Source organism: Carassius gibelio, chromosome B3 (genome assembly GCF_023724105.1).
Source record: "Carassius gibelio isolate Cgi1373 ecotype wild population from Czech Republic chromosome B3, carGib1.2-hapl.c, whole genome shotgun sequence".
Lineage (NCBI taxonomy): Eukaryota > Metazoa > Chordata > Actinopteri > Cypriniformes > Cyprinidae > Carassius > Carassius gibelio.
In genome coordinates this window covers 1,332,577-1,349,588 of record NC_068398.1, presented here as the reverse complement: position 1 = coordinate 1,349,588, position 17,012 = coordinate 1,332,577, and the positions used below count along the sequence as shown (strand labels likewise).

At 44.5% G+C, this 17,012-nt stretch overlaps 1 protein-coding gene across 1 annotated transcript; it reads left to right on the top strand.

Annotated features, from left to right (window-relative positions):
• The first annotated feature begins 422 nt into the window (after positions 1-422).
• Positions 423-10,266, top strand: LOC127952142 (sterol regulatory element-binding protein 2-like). Its single transcript, XM_052550457.1, is given in 21 exon segments — positions 423-639; positions 2,388-2,602; positions 3,418-3,559; positions 3,631-3,776; positions 3,862-4,014; positions 4,843-5,103; positions 5,181-5,295; positions 5,855-6,006; positions 6,536-6,734; positions 6,823-6,998; positions 7,073-7,322; positions 7,394-7,560; positions 7,635-7,687; positions 7,689-7,804; positions 7,877-7,982; positions 8,132-8,241; positions 8,314-8,446; positions 8,535-8,697; positions 8,802-8,978; positions 9,054-9,150; positions 9,294-10,266. Coding segments are annotated over 21 exon segments (3,228 nt in total). The 5' UTR covers positions 423-560; the 3' UTR covers positions 9,512-10,266.
• Positions 10,267-17,012: the final 6,746 nt, after the last annotated feature.

Genomic DNA, 17,012 nt, shown 5'->3' with positions numbered 1-17,012 from the left:
TACAAAAAAAAGTCCGTTTGACAGCATAACAATACAAACTTGGCAGGAGTATACTTTAAACAGCAGTCAACATTTGAAGTGGATCAAAACCTAAAATAATACCCGTTCTTGTCTTAGGACAGCTTCAAATGTTGACTAATGATGATTATGATGATGATGATGTTACTTCAACAACAACGACGCTCTTCTTCAGTCATATTTACATATTCATCTGACCGCTCACCGCCTGCTCATTAAATATTCATTAGCAGTGTCCATTCACTCGGAGCGGCCTGGGCGGGGTTTACTCGGAGGGGCGGGTCAAATGCAAAAGAGCAAAGCGCCTCTGCTCATCGACGTACAATCAGGCCACGCTCAAGCGAGCTCTCTGATTGGTCAACAGCGCCTGATATTCCGAATGCCGTCGCCGAGCCAGAGCCAATCAGAGGAGCGAACGCTGCTTGCGAATGACGTCAAAGCCGGAGTACAAGATGGCTCCGTTCGGTCGGTAAACGAGCGATCGAGAGTCACCGGAACCGAGCGAACCGAGTCCGTGATCCCGAGAGGCGAGCAGCGCGAGGATGGACCCCGCCGAGTTCATGGAGACCATGGACCCGAGCCTGTCCGAGCTGGGCGAGTTCACGCTGGGAGACATCGACGGTGAGCGAGGAAGATGAGGAGGAGGAGGAGGATGCTCATGAACAAATAAACAACACCGATGCGCTGATCCTGCAGATCAATGAGCGTGATCGATCAGATCAGCTGTCTGTAGAAACAAGCCTTATAAACTCATAACACATTGTTATTTATTATGGATATTTACTCATAATACATTCAGCATCCAGCTTCAGCTTATATAGTTTAGTTATAGTTAGAGAAACTAGAGTAGGTTAAGTGTGGACTGATGTCATGATGACACACTTGTGTCCCCTAGTAAGTGATTCATCACCGGTATTAATTATCATATATGTGTCAGTTTGAACATCACCGTTATTAATTGAGGAATGTAGCGTAATAACATCGGTGTTGTTATTGCTTTTTGTTGTTATTAATGTGTCTGTATTGTTGTTATTAGTGCTATTTAGTGGAATTGTTGTTAGCGTGTTATTGGTGGTTGTTTTTTTTTTTTTAGTAGTGTTATTGGTGTTTGTTATTGTTAGTCTGAGTGTTGTTGTTCTTAGTGTTTTAGTAGTGTTGCTGGTGTCCGTTATTGTTGTTATTGGTGTTTTTAGTAGTGTTACTGGTGTTTGTTACTGTTAGTCTGAGTGTTGTTGTTATTGGTGTTTTTGGTGTAAGTCTGAGAGTAGTGTTATTTGTGCTGTTATTGATGTTCTTGTTAGTGTGGCTGTTGTTGTTATTGGGGTTTTTAGTATTATTGTTGTTGTTGTCAGTCGTTGTGTGTCTCATAGTGATCTTCTCTGTCAACACATGAGAGCAACAGACAGACAGTTAGTCTAATGATGTCTAACACCGCATGGGTTTATAGATTAGAGTCATGTGGGATTCTCCTGCTCCATCAGCTCAGATCCTGCAGGACTGAGAGTCTGGTGTTGATCTGCAGCAGTGTGATTCTGGATCTCCAACAGTGAAGAGCACGTTACATAAAGAGCATTAGCTGCTCATCAGTGTCTCAAACTGATCTGCATTATTCAGTCGTATCTCATTCATGTTTAGATGTAGTTTCCTGCTGTTGAAATAGGTCACTGTCGTGGCATTACTGGTTGGTTTTGTCCGGTGCGAGCAGAGACCGGTTTCTTCTGCCACAGGTGTGACTGTATCAGTTATTATTACTGTAATAACACCATAAACCAGTGAAACTGACACACCGCTGTCTGATACAAGTGTGTGTTATCAGTCTTTATCTCTCAGCTCTGACCTTCTTCTCATTATCAAAGGTCAGGGTCAGTATTTGCTGCCGGACTTTGGTTGACCTTTTTCTAAGCCCAACCCCTTTCAAATGTGTACAGCGTCCTGAAATGATAAACTGGATGTCCGTGAGTGTGATTATCATTGGTTTGTGATGTGACGTGATGAACACTGATTGCTGCTGCTTTGAAGGTCAGTTTGTTTGATTGACCCTGACGGGATCTGCTCATCAACAAACGCACCGCTGTACGCTTACTGTTCTTTTTAGGAGTGCTTGTTCAGTCAAAAATTTAGGAGCACCTAATCATTTTATAATAAAAAAAATCACTTTATAAAAACTTAGCCTTTCCATTATGAGGCGATGGAAATTTGTTTTTACTTTTGTAATGGCATTTTTTCAAATTTATTTGAAGTGTCATATTTCTGTGAAATTGAAAAAAATTATAATATAAAATTCTAATTAAAATGACCAGGAGTTATTAATCTCGTTCATATTCAGACATCAATCTTCACATCTGTGTGTGTTTGTGTGTGTCATTCAGAGATGCTGCAGTTCGTCAGTAATCAGGTGGATTTCCCGGATCTCTTTGAGGATCAGATGGGGGGCGGTGCCGTGGCTCCTGTGAAGCCCCTCCCACAGACTGCTCCCAGCACCATACTGACGCCCCCACACACGCCCATACAGACCAGCAGCCAGACGCAAACACAGACACGCACACCGCCGCTGCTACAGCCACGACCACAGCCCATCACACAGGTCAGCTTAACCACACCCCTCACACTCTGACTGCACCCTCTTACACTCTGACCACACCCCTCACTCTCTGACTGCACCCTCTTACACTCTGACCACACCCCTCACTCTCTGACCACACCCTCTTACACTCTGACCGCACCCTCTCACTCTCTGACCACACCCCTCACTCTCTGACCGCACCCTCTTACACTCTGACTGTACCCTCTTACACTCTGACCACACCCCTCACTCTCTGACCACACCCTCTTACACTCTGACCGCACCCTCTCACTCTCTGACCACACCCCTCACTCTCTGACCACACCCTCTTACACTCTGAGCACACCCCTCACACTCTGACTTTACACTCTGACCACACCCCTCACTCTCTGACCACACCCTCTCACTCTCTGACCGCACCCTCTCACTCTCTGACCAAACCCTCTTACATTCTGACCACACCCCTCACTCTCTGACCACACCCTCTCACTCTCTGACCGCACCCTCTCACTCTGACCAAACCCTCTCATACTCTGACCACACCCTCTCACTCTCTGACCAAACCCTCTCACTCTCTGACCAAACCCTCTCATACTCTGACCACACCCCTCACTCTCTGACCGCACCCTCTCACTCTCTGACCAAACCCTCTCATACTCTGACCACACCCCTCACTCTCTGACCGCACCCTCTCACTCTCTGACCACACCCCCTCACTCTCTGACCACACCCCCTCACTCTCTGACCACACCTCATTTTTCACCTGGATTCTGTGATGTCGCCTGTGTTTGGTTTGACTCGATCATTCCTCACGCCGTGCTCTGATTGGCTGGCAGCAGCAGGTGCAGACGCAGACGTTCCCCATGCAGACGCTGGCACAGCCGCAGACGGTGATGATCACGCCGACCCCCACGCAGACACACCGATTCTTCCAGAACCAGGTGATCTGCCAGCAGAACCCCAGCGCCGGCTTCCAGGGTGAGACTCGCACACGCTCACACACACTACACACACACACACACTCGCTCACACAGCTGTGTCTCTCTCAGTCCTCCAGCCGCAGATGCAGAGCATCATGACATCACCACAGGTCCAACAGATGACCATCCAGCACCAGCGGCTGCTGACTTCGTCCGGTCAGACCTTCCAGACACTGTCCACCGCGCCGGTCCACACTGTATCACAGCAGGTGCCTGTACGTCTCACACACACACACTGCAGACTGTTGTTACTGTGCTGTGTGATGTCATGTGTGACGCTGCGCTCTGATTGGCTGACAGGTGCTGCTGCATCAGCCACAGATCCTGAAGACAGACTCTCTGGTTCTGACCACGCTCAAACCGGACGGGACACAGGTGCTGTCGACCGTGCAGAACACACCGGGTATCACCACGCTCACGGCACCCATCCAGACCACCTCGCTGCAGGTCCCTGTACGTCACACACACACACACACACACACACACACACTGACAGAACTATCACAGAGCAGTTTCATTAACTAATGCAGGAGAGGTGGGAAAAATGTGTCATTTTCTGACAAATGTTAAACTTAGAATTAGTAAAAGATTAGTAAAGATTTAAAATATTATTAAATAATGGTATGTAATTTTACTCAAGGAGGTTTGTTTTTATGATTATTTTTAAAACAGCTTTTGTAACTTATGTTTAAAAAAAATATATATATTTTAAATTAACATTTTACTATTAAATTTCATTAAATGTTTCAATGATTATCTATCAATGATTTAAAAAATTCTGTAAAAGGTTTAGATTTTCTAATAAATAATAATTTCATATTTTTAGAGATGCGTATATTTTAATTTAATTATAATTATAATCATTATGATCATTTTAATTTATGCTCTATTTGCTATGAAATTACCCTTTTCTGCTAATATGGTGTTAAATAAGAAATTATTATATTATTATTATTATTGTATTTAAAGAATATTAATTTAAAACATTAAAATCTAAGTATATATATATATTTATATATATAATATCTCATTTAATATCTCATTAGTATATTTATACAAATCTTAAACCTTTGTAAGAAAATAACTTTTTATTTTATTTTTCTGATCATTTGGTGTAAAATCAGACATACTCATGCATTTTAATAAAAAAAATAAAACACACACACACACACACACACACACATATATATTTTTTACTATTTTTATCCATCCATCTAAATCCCTTTCATGTCAGAATATGGTTTTGTTTATGGTTCTGAATATCTTCACTCTCTTTCACAGACATTGATGAGCAGCAACATTCTGACCACCGTTCCCATGGTGATGGGAGGCAGAGACAAGCTGCCAATCAAACAGCTCTCCTCAGGCACCGCCCACACAGGGGGCGTGGAGCAGGGCGTGGCCATTACCGCTGGAACGGGAGGAGTCGTGAAGGAGGGCGAGAAACGAACGACACACAACATCATCGAGAAACGCTACCGATCGTCCATCAACGACAAGATCCTGGAGCTGCGCGACCTCGTGATGGGCAGCGACGCCAAGGTGAGTGCGCCGCACTGCATGCTGGGACGCGTGGAGCTCAGGTGACGCTCTGACGGTCTGTTTGATGTGATTGACAGATGCACAAGTCTGGGATTCTGCGTAAAGCCATCGACTACATCAAATACCTGCAGCAGGTGAACCACAAGCTCCGGCAGGAGAACCTGACGCTCAAGATGGCCAATCACAAGAACCGTGAGAGTCACATCACATCACAGTTCAGCTTTGTTTGTTTCTTAAATTCACTGTTTAATTGTATTTAATTGTAATTTATTACAATTTTAACAATAGTAAGTCCCTAGGAAATCATATTTTTTTCCCCTCCAAATTCCTTTTTCTAAAATTCAAATTTACTTTTATAAAGAATCCAATTTCATTATAAATGTAAATTCATCAAATTATATAAATTTAATTTTAATACTTATAAGATTCACATTGGATTCGTGTTAATGATTTAATACAAATGTATTATTAAAAATGATGGATAACAAATGTATAAGACTGAACAATTTAATTAATATTCATCAAATCAAATGCTGAGTAATGAGAGCTGTAGTAATGAAGATTTAAAATTATTATTTTTATTATTATTTAATATTATTATACATGTAATATTAATACATTTTTACTAATATGCGTATTGCAATTTGACTGATTAATTTAACATTCCTACTTTTGCGAAGTTAATTTCTAAATGTTTAATAAGTAATGTATAAAATGAATTCTCATTTGTGCATCTCATCTCTTCTCATAGAGTCGGTGTGTCTCTCTGATGATGTGGATCTGAAGCCAGAGATGGCCTTCATCTCTCCTCCTCCGTCAGATTCGGGCTCCAGCTCCCCCCCTCAGCTCTCGCCCTTCTGCATCGACTCGGAGCCGTGCAGCCCCCTACAGGAGCACGAGATGGTGAGAGACACAGACTCCGCCCCCTCACTTCATATTTAACTCAGAGCACAGACTCCGCCCCCTCACTTCATATTAAACTCAGAGCACAGACTCCTCCCCCTCACTTCATATTCAAAACGGAGTACAGACTCCGTCCCCTCACTTCATATTTAACTCAGAGCACAGACTCCGCCCCCTCACTTCATATTTAACTCAGAGCACAGACTCCGCCCCCTCACTTCATATTAAACTCAGAGCACAGACTCCTCCCCCTCACTTCATATTCAAAACGGAGTACAGACTCCGTCCCCTCACTTCATATTAAACTCAGGGCACAGACTCCGCCCCCTCACATCATATTAAACTCAGAGCACAGACTCCACCCCCTCACTTCATATTTACATTAGGGTAAAGACTCCACCCCCTCACTTTATATTAAAAATGGAGTACAAACTCCGCCCCCTCACTTTATATTCAAACCAGAGCGCGGGTGTCCATCTGATCCGCATGCCTGTGTGTGTGTGTGTGTGTGTGTGAGTGCGTGTTTCAGGTGAAGAGCGAGCCGGACCTGTCGTCGTCAGTGGGAGTGCTGGACCGCTCGCGTCTGCTGCTCTGCACGCTCACCTTCCTCTGTGTGTCGCTCAACCCTCTTCCGTCTCTGCTGGGGTCCGAGGACAGCGCCGGGATGACGGCCGCGCATGGGTCCTCGCGCTCGCTCTTCTCTCTGCCCGCGCAGACGCAGAGCTTCGGTGAGTCACGTGACCCGCTCACACAGTCATCACACGACTGAGCGACCTGCTCTGATGCTAATGTCACGTGTGTCCCTCCATCTGTCAGGGGCGTGGCTGTGGTGCGTGTTGCCGTGGCTCCTGGTGTGGGTCCTGAGTGGAGTGGGCGTGGTCTGGGGGTGTGTCCGTGTGCTGTACCTGTGGGAGCCGGTCACGCCCCTTCACTCACCCACCTCAGTGCGCTTCTGGAGGCACAAGAAACAGGCCGACCTGCAGCTGTACCGGGTAAACTCACACACACACACTCAAGCACACTCTGTAGAGCTGAAGATGATGTGTTGTGTGTGTGTGTGTCTCAGGGAGATTATGCCGCAGCCACGGTCAGTCTCCACACCTGTCTGTCCGTCTTGTCCAGAGTGCTGCCCTCCTCCACCCTCGACATCATCTGCTCGCTCTCCTGGAACCTGATTCGCTACAGCCTGCGGAAACCCGCCCCCCTGGGCTGGCTGGTGCGTCTGGTTGGAGGGAGACACGAGGGGGAGGAGTCACAGACCAGCTCACGCGATGCAGCACTGGTGTATCACCAACTCAACCAGCTGCAGCTCACAGGTGTGTGTGTGAGAGAGTGTGTGGGTCTGTGTGTGTGTGTTATGATATGAGTGTGTGTGTGTGTGTGTTAGGTAAGCTGGATCAGCGGCCGCTCTGGGGTGTGTGTGTGTCTCTGAGCGCTGTGAATCTGAGCAAGAGCGCGGAGGGGAAGATGCCGGTCGCTCAGCAGATCCAGATCTTAGTGACAGCAGCCATCAGTCTGAGAGCAGCGCTGGGGAAACACCTCACCTGTCTGCCCGTGAGCACCACACACACACACACACACACACACACTGATCTAAACACCTCACACACCTGCTGTCTGTGCCTCAGGGTTACCTGCTGAGCTGCCACACACACACACACACACACACACACACACTGATCTAAACACCTCACACACCTGCTCTTCACGCCGCTGGGCCGCCAGTTCTTCCTGAGCTGTGATTGGTCAGTGAGGGCGGAGAGCAGCGAGCAGATCTTCACATCTAAGAGAGATAAAGGTAAGCCTGAGCGACCGATGGATGGGCGTCTGAGCGTCCGGACGCAGGACTGACGTGTGTGTGTGTGTCTAGCGGATCCCATCGCGCAGCTGCACCGCTGCTTCTGTGAGAAGCTCCTGGAGAGAGCCGTGCACACACTGATCGAGCCGCAGAGCAGCAAACGAGCAGAGGACGCTGGGTAAAACACACACACCTGTTCACATAAACACACGTAAAAACACTCAGGTTCCACAACTAACTACAACAGCAGGTGGAATGAAATAAATCTGATCGCAGTTCTTCTGATTCTTAAATTGTAAAAGTGTGTTCCTGTCATGTCTGCTGCAGGGAGTTCACTGGTGTTCTGGAGTTCCTGCAGCTGCTGGACAGCTGTACTGAAAACTCCGCCCCCTCCACCGCCCCCTTCCCTGTGCTGGCCAATCAGAGCTCCACACCAGGTGTGTGTCACTGCCTCTGTGTGTGTGTTGATGTGTCCTCACACGCTGACGTGTTGTCTCTCGTCTCTGCAGTCAGGGACCCTGTGTGCCGCTGGTGGGCGTCGGTGCTGAAGGCTGCGGTTCATTGGCTGCAGGGTGATGATGCGTCGGTGAGGTCACTGCTGGCGGAGGCGGAGCGGATGCCCAGAGCGCTGCACACACTGGAGTGAGTGTTCACCCGTCAGAGTGTGTGTTCATGCCCGTGATGCTCCAGTCTAACCGTGTGTGTGTGTGTGTGTGTGTGTGTGTGTCAGTCACCCGCTGCCGAGGGCCGTGCTAGCTCTGTGTAAGGCTGTGCAGATGAGTGTGTGTCCACAGAAGGGCGAGGGGGTCGTCAGCTGCCTCAGTCACTGCCAGCGCTCCAGTGCTCACCTGCACATCAGTGTGTGTCAGTCGCACAACACCTGGCTGCACAAGGTACACACCTGTACTGCACCTGCACACTCACACACACACACACACACACACTGGACACACACTGGTGTTTCTCTTTGTCCAATCATCTTCTCTGACTCTCTCAGGGGGTGGAGCTTCTGGTGTGTGACCTCCTACTGACTCTGAGGACCAGCCTATGGCAGCGTGGAGGCGGGTCTAATGGTGAGCCAGGCCCCGCCCCCGGATCCCAATTGGCTGGATTTCAGAGGGACCTGAGCTCTCTGCGGAAGCTGGGACAGGCCCACAGACAGGCCCAGCACAAGGTGACCTTTGACCCCGGCCTGCAGCTGACCTCTGCACTTGACCTCCACATGTTAACAGTCTGTGTATGATTTTAGCTGTTCCTGCACGAGACGACAGTCCGACTGATGGCAGGAGCCAGTCCCACACGCACACACCAGCTGCTGCGACACCGAACACACAACTACAGCACAGGTAAACACACACACACACAAACACACACACATTCTCTCTCTCTAGCACACACACACACACACACACACACACACACACACACACACTCTACAGCTGCTGCTGTGTGTTCAGTATGTTGTGCTGACGCTGTGTTTGCGCTGCAGACGGTGTCTGTGCTCCGGGCGAGCGTGAGAGGGCTCATGCTATCCTGCTAGCGTGTCGTCACCTGCCTCTGCCCCTGCTGACCCCACCGGGTCACCGCGCTCGCCTGCTGGCCGAGGCCAAGCGCACGCTGGAGCGAGTGGGAGACCGCAGATCCCTGCAGGACTGTCAGCAGATACTGCTGCGGCTCGGAGGAGGAACCACCATCACGGCCTCATAACACACACACAGATAACACACACACACACACACTGCTGCGGCTCGGAGGAGGAACCACCATCACGGCCACATAACACACACACACACACACACACACTTACTGAGTCTTCTTCAGCGGTATGTTAGTCATGATTATGTTCATTCTGAACACACACACACACACACACACAAACACACAGACAGTTCAATCAGATCTACTGCAACAGCTAGTAAATAAACTGTTTGCGTATCTGTAGCTACCTCACACACACACACACACACACACACACACTCACACAAGAATGTTGTACAGAACTGTCTTAAAGACCAAAGTCTTCTAGCGCTGGACACATGAGGGTATTATCTAATTATTATTTCACATGACGACCTTAACACTTCATCGTGTGTAATAACTTCAGGTTCCGTTTCTGATGTGTTTGTTTTATTTTGCGTTGGTAGGTTTTTTCTATCTTTATTCTTTTATTTTTGAATATATGACAGCAGGACTTTTATTATGACAGCACATGATAATAGGTAATCATAGATGGTGATGTAAAGTCACACATATCAGAAATGAGCTGTTAATGCAGAAAAAGCATTGAAAATAAGTTTTTATTATTTGCTGTTTTTAATTATTTATTTCAAAGTTTCTGGTTGTGTTTTAATATCTAACTAATAACTCTCTCTGAAGCTCCATCTCTTTCTGCTCTCACTTTATCTGAATTTCTGCATTTTATGAATTGTTTTAATAAAACTGCAGATGCCTTTGAAGAACCACCTTGTGTTTGTGTGCAGTTCATTAAATTATGATGTTTCATTAACAAGGTTCAGGTGGAGCACAATCCGATTATCAGTTGGAGCTCATTAAAAGATTAGTTTACCCCAACTAAATTTGATTTGCGCACCCTCAAGTCATCCTAGATGCATATGACTTTCTTCTTTTTTTAGACAAATAAAATCAGAGTTATATTAAAAAACATCCTGGCCCATCCATGTTTTATAATTGGAGTGGATGGTAGCCCAAAATTTTGAGTCAAATCCATAATAAAAATGAAAACAATCCATTATAAAAGAAGTCCACACAGCTCCAATGCGCGTAATAAATGCTTCGCAAAGTGATGTGCTTTTGTAAAGAAAGTAATCCATATTTACAACTTTATAAACCTTAAAGGGGGGGTGAAATGCTCGTTTTCACTCAATATCCTGTTAATCTTGAGTACCTATAGAGTAGTACTGCATCCTTCATAACTCCAAAAAGTCTTTAGTTTTATTATATTCATAAGAGAAAGATAGTCTGTACCGATTTTTCCCGGAAAAACACGGCCGGCTGGAGGCGTGACGTGTGGGCGGAGCTAAAGAATCACGAGCACCAGTAGGCTTTTGCGTTGAGAGCATGTGGAAGCTATGACATTATCGTTAGGGAAAAACCATCATCCAAAACAAACCATGGCTTACAGTCAGATTCAGCCGTTTATTTATGATCCAGAATCAGATCCCGAGGCTGAAACTGAACGAGAGCAGCATCAGCAACGACTCGCTCCGAGCGGGGCTCGAACCCGGGTCTCCGATATGGGAGGGGACGCACTAACAAGGAGGCAGAGATATTTGAAGCAGTTTTACTCACCGCCTGCGGTTCCAACACACGATCGTGACCCTTTTTCATTGGGACTGCATCATCCTTAAGAAATAAACGATACGCAAACCCGTCGTCAAACTGGGCCTTGTTTGTAAAACAAGCATCTTCGAAATGCAGGGAACAAACACAAACACTTGCACAACTCTGTTGATGCTCTGTAAAAATAAACTCCATCCACTGGTCCCTTAATGCTGTTTCTCTTTTGGTAATCTGTGCAGGGTTGTCTTGCCCTGGCAACCAAAAACACACTTCTTTTGTGACTTTTCGCGATGCTCTCGCTCTGATCAGTGAATTTCTCTGATCAGTGAATGGGAGCGCGCGCTCTTCCGGCAGAAGAATTTTGGGAACAGAAATACTCCTTCAAACGTACAACTTAATTTTTGAAACTTTGTCCATGTTTAGCATGGGAATCCAACTCTTTAACAGTGTAAAAAACTCAGTATGCATGAAACTTATCCCTGTCCCATGACAGTTTTCTAGCATTCCTCATCTACTACGACTGTCCAAAGTAGAACCGTTTCCTTCCACCCACAAGCTCTCTGCTCCAACTCAAGCCACCGTCTTTAAGGCACTAGCTTCACAAACCACTGGAGCAAAAGTGCCACCTCCTCGGCCAACTGACGTCTGCCTTCAAGATCATCCGCCCACACACCGAGTCATCCAAGACTCTGTTCACATCCACCATCAAGACAACCAGTGCCATCCTCCGTATCATCTTACGCCTCCGTTTCACCATCCATTCCTTCACCATCCAAAATGGAAGGTGGCAGGTTTGAGACAAGCTCTGGCTAATTCAGACATCCGGTTCTCCCTTTGCGGATGAGTAAAGCTGAGATCTACAGTCTTTACATTTTGCTGGGACACACTAACAATCCCTTCAAAAAATATCAGTAAAGCCTGTAAGAATAAAAGGTCTCGTGTCTCTAGAACTTAATCCAGGTCCAGCTCCGAAAGAAGAGAAACAGCAGGCCAGATCCCTTCGCTTCACTCCTCAGCTCAACCAGATGCCTCTGCATTCAGTCACAGCCCCATTTCCCTCCCTTCCAGCTCTGTCCTCCATTCTAAAACTCAGTTCACTTGACTACCAGCAACATCACTTCCTGCCCCACTGAATGCCGTTACTTCAGAATCACCCCTGGTCACCCTCTACATCAGGTGTCAAATCCTTATCGATCTCTCATCTCTGCTTTGTCTTCTCCCCGTCACCATATCCAATCGCAAATAGATTGTGGGGATTTCTCCATCCCTCTAAAAACCCTTACTCATCTCGCATCCTCTCATTCTCCAAATTCACTATCGCCACATGGACATAATTTGCTGAATTTTTCCCAATAGACAGTGCAAACTTACCAGTTATCTGGCCATATTCTGAGAACTTGTGCTGTCCTATGGAGGAAGGCATCGCATCATTTCCACACATAACACACAAATTATTCTCTGACCCAGTTGAATCAGTGCCCCAGAGTGTTGTGAGATACTATGCGCAGACTGCATGTCGCTAGTCCACTCCTCTACTTCTTGTCCTCAAATTAATCCCACTATCCCTGTCTGCCCAGACACAGCCCAACCCAAATCCACCATCTACGGCCAAAGCTCTGCAACCATTAAAAGGGATCTTCCTTCCAAGGCCTCCCTTCTCGGTCGCTGGACAGGTCAGTCACAATTTCAACTTAAGTACATTGTAAACGTAGACAACATTGTAAGTTTCTTCATACCTGTAGTTATTGCGGCAGAGCTCATGCCCGTTCTGGTATGCCCAGTCTACAAAGTTGTCAGTAAAAAATAAAAAAAACTATCTATCAACAAAGAAATCATATTTCTTGGCTATCCACAGAATTAGCTCAGAGTTCAGAGAATCTTTATTTTATATCAGCAATGATATAATTTTTTATTTGGTTAAAAGGCTCTCATACATTTCAACAAAACAATACGTACATAAAATCCACAATACACAGTTCATTTTAAAACATTTTAGGATTAAAAAACAACCCAAACACAATCATTTAACCTTGTTTAAAATAGTTACTGCATTGGGCACAAGATAATTCCTGTAAGCCTTCTTTCGAGGCAAAGGAGTTATGAACCGACAACCTGATGGAAGTAGCTGGAAAGCATCATAAAGAGGATGTTTACAATCTGTAAGAATAGAAGCTGCTTTACTCTTAACTGCCACATAATAAAGATTTGAAAGCTGAAGCTGCGAGACCCCAGTAACCTTTGATGCCTGCTTGATAATTCTTGATAATTTTTCCTTATATGATATTTCCAGATAAAACTAGACTATACCAAGAAACAATATTAAATGTCATGACTGATTCCACAAGTGACCGATAGACTGTAGCCATTGAATCTTTTCAGCGGTCTCAGAAGAAATAAACGCTGATTAGCTTTCTTACAGACACCATTCACATGTTGTGCAAAGGACAGTTGGCTGTCAATCACAGTGCCCAAATACGTAAAGGATTCAAACTGTTCCACTTCCTGCCCCCCTAACCTAAGTGATGCATAAAGTGAAGATTATATTTTGAGTGGACGAACCCCCCCACAACAAAACTCTTTGGTCTTGTTTATGTTCAGTTTTAGGGAACTGTCATGGAACCAACCAACCATCGATTCGACAAATTGCCTGTATATGACCAGGGATACCTTTAATTCCACACATGATTTCATTTGTGTATACAGAAAATAAAATGGGTGATAAGACACAACCTTGTGGAACTCCCGTATTTATAATGATACTACTAGATTTGTGGTCATACATTCTAACATATTATGGTCTATTCATTTAAAAAAAATCCTTAATCCATTGCACAAGAGTCAGATTAATTTGCAATTGTTAATAATAAATTCAATAATCCAATAATAAATTATCCCACCACACAGACACTAACTTCAAAAATTATCTACTTTCTGGTTTCAAACAAGGTTTTATTCCTGGAGTAATATGCCCTCTTTGCCAGAACATAATTTGCAACAATCTCAAATCTGCACTTGCATAACCAGATGTAGTGACTAATTTGATTCTGTTTTCATGATTGGCCCTTTTGAGGGCTTGATTAAAAAATGCTTCATTATCAATCTGTCAACTCCAAGAACTGCCCTATTTTCCAGCATAAATACCCTCATTCCCCTTAAGGAATATTTCTTGCACTTCATGCCTCCATGCTGCTGACCAACCTTATGGAGATGCAGATTTCATTTTCCAGCAGGACTTGGCACCTGCACACAGTGCCAAAGCTTCCAGTACCTCAACTCATTCTTGTATTCTGTCTGGAATATATTTCTAGCCTCTCCATCACATCTTGCTCTTTAAAGGGATAGTTCTCCCAAAAATGAACATTCTATCACCCTTTACTGATCCTCTGTCATCCCAGATGTTTATGACTTTCTTTCTTCACATGAACACAAGCAAATATTTTTAGTCCATATAATGCAAGGGGACAGGAGCACTTCAGAAACCACACAAAGTGAACATGACGGTCAAGATTCAAATATTGGTATTTTTCTTACAAATGCATATCATTTCACTCAAGAAGACACTGATTCATTAACAGGGCTTGCATGAGTTACGGTCATATTCTCTTTGTGTATAGTTTTTGAAGTGTCATTTTTGGCTGTCCCATACACTTGCATTATATAAAGATAATTTTTTTTAGGTTGTGTTCATCTGATAAATCAAAGTCATATAGGATTGCATGAGGGTGGAAATGATGGAGTTTCTTTTTAATCCCTTTACCTGTGTTTTATTTTATTTATATATTTTTTTGGGTTTTCCACTGGGTATCATTTTAATTGTTGTTGAACTAAATTTACATGTTTGACCTGTGCCATTGTATTTTTTTTTTTGTTCTCTCTAACCATTCTTCTGTATCGTCTGTCAGAAAAACTACTTAAAAAAAAAAAACACATTTGTTGAACAACTGTAACCTGTAGTATTGCTGAAGGTGTAAATATGCTAGACAGTATAGTACATTTGTGATTTTGCTGTAAAACAAGTTTTATTACGTATAGCAAACAGTGGAGCTCCAGTAAGCACACTTACATCTCTACCATGTACCATATATCAATCAATCAATCACCTTTATTTATATAGTGCTTTAAACAAAATACATTGCGCCAAAGCACTGAACAACATTCATTTGGAAAACAGTGTCTCAATAATGCAAAATGATAGTTAAAGGCAGTTCATCATTGAATCCAGTTATGTCATCTCTGTTCAGTTGAAATAGTGTCTGTTTTAATTTGCAATCAAGTCAATGATATCGCTGTAGATGAAGTGACCCCAACTAAGCAAGCCAGAGGCGACAGCGGCAAGGAACCGAAACTCCATCGGTGACAGAATGGAGAAAAAAACCTTGGGAGAAACCAGGCTCAGTTGGGGGGCCAGTTCTCCTCTGACCAGACGGAACCAGTAGTTCAATTCCAGGCTGCAGCAAAGTCAGATTGTGCAGAAGAATCATCTGTTTCCTGTGGTCTTGTCCTGGTGCTCCTCTGAGACAAGGTCTTTACAGGGGATCTGTATCTGGGGCTCTAGTTGTCCTGGTCTCCGCTGTCTTTCAGGGCAGTAGAGGTCCTTTCTAGGTGCTGATCCATCATCTGGTCTGGATACGTACTGGATCCGGGTGACTGCAGTGACCCTCTGATCTGGACACAGACTGGATCTGGTGGCCACGGTGACCTCGGAACAAGAGAGAAACAGACAAATATTAGCGTAGATGCCATTCTTCTAATGATGTAGAAAGTACGGTGTTATGTGAAGTGTTCCGGTTCCAGTTTACCTAATTAATGCAGCCTAAAAATCCTTTAACGGATTTGGATATTAAAAGCATATTAGTATGTTATGTGTATGCCAGGTTAAAGAGATGGGTCTTTAATCTAGATTTAAACTGCAAGAGTGTGTCTGCCTCCCGAACAATGTTAGGTAGGTTATTCCAGAGTTTAGGCGCCAAATAGGAAAAGGATCTGCCGCCCGCAGTTGATTTTGATATTCTAGGTATTATCAAATTGCCTGAGTTTTGAGAACGTAGCGGACGTAGAGGAGAATAATGTAAAAGGAGCTCATTCAAATACTGAGGTGCTAAACCATTCAGGGCTTTATAAGTAATAAGCAATATTTTAAAATCTATACGATGTTTGATAGGGAGCCAGTGCAGTGTGGACAGGACCGGGCTAATATGGTCATACTTCCTGGTTCTAGTAAGAACTCTTGCTGCTGCATTTTGGACTAGCTGTAGTTTGTTTACCAAGCGTGCAGAACAACCACCCAATAAAGCATTACAATAGTCTAACCTTGAGGTCATAAATGCATGGATTAACATTTCTGCATTTGACATTGAGAGCATAGGCCGTAATTTAGATATATTTTTGAGATGGAAAAATGCAGTTTTACAAATGCTAGAAACGTGGCTTTCTAAGGAAAGATTGCGATCAAGTAGCACACCTAGGTTCCTAACTGATGACGAAGAATTGACAGAGCAACCATCAAGTCTTAGACAGTGTTCTAGGTTATTACAAGTAGAGTTTTTAGGCCCTATGATTAACACCTCTGTTTTTTCTGAATTTAGCAGTAAGAAATTACTCGTCATCCAATTTTTTATATCGACTATACAATCCATTAGTTTTTCAAATTGGTGTGTTTCACCGGGCTGCGAGGAAATATAGAGCTGCGTATCATCAGCATAACAGTGAAAGCTAACACCATGTTTCCTGATGATATCTCCCAAGGGTAACATATAAAGCGTGAAGAGTAGCGGCCCTAGAACTGAGCCTTGAGGTACTCCATACTGCACTTGTGATCGATATGATACATCTTCATTCACTGCTACGAACTGATGGCGGTCATATAAGTACGATTTAAACCATGCTAATGCACTTCCACTGATGCCAA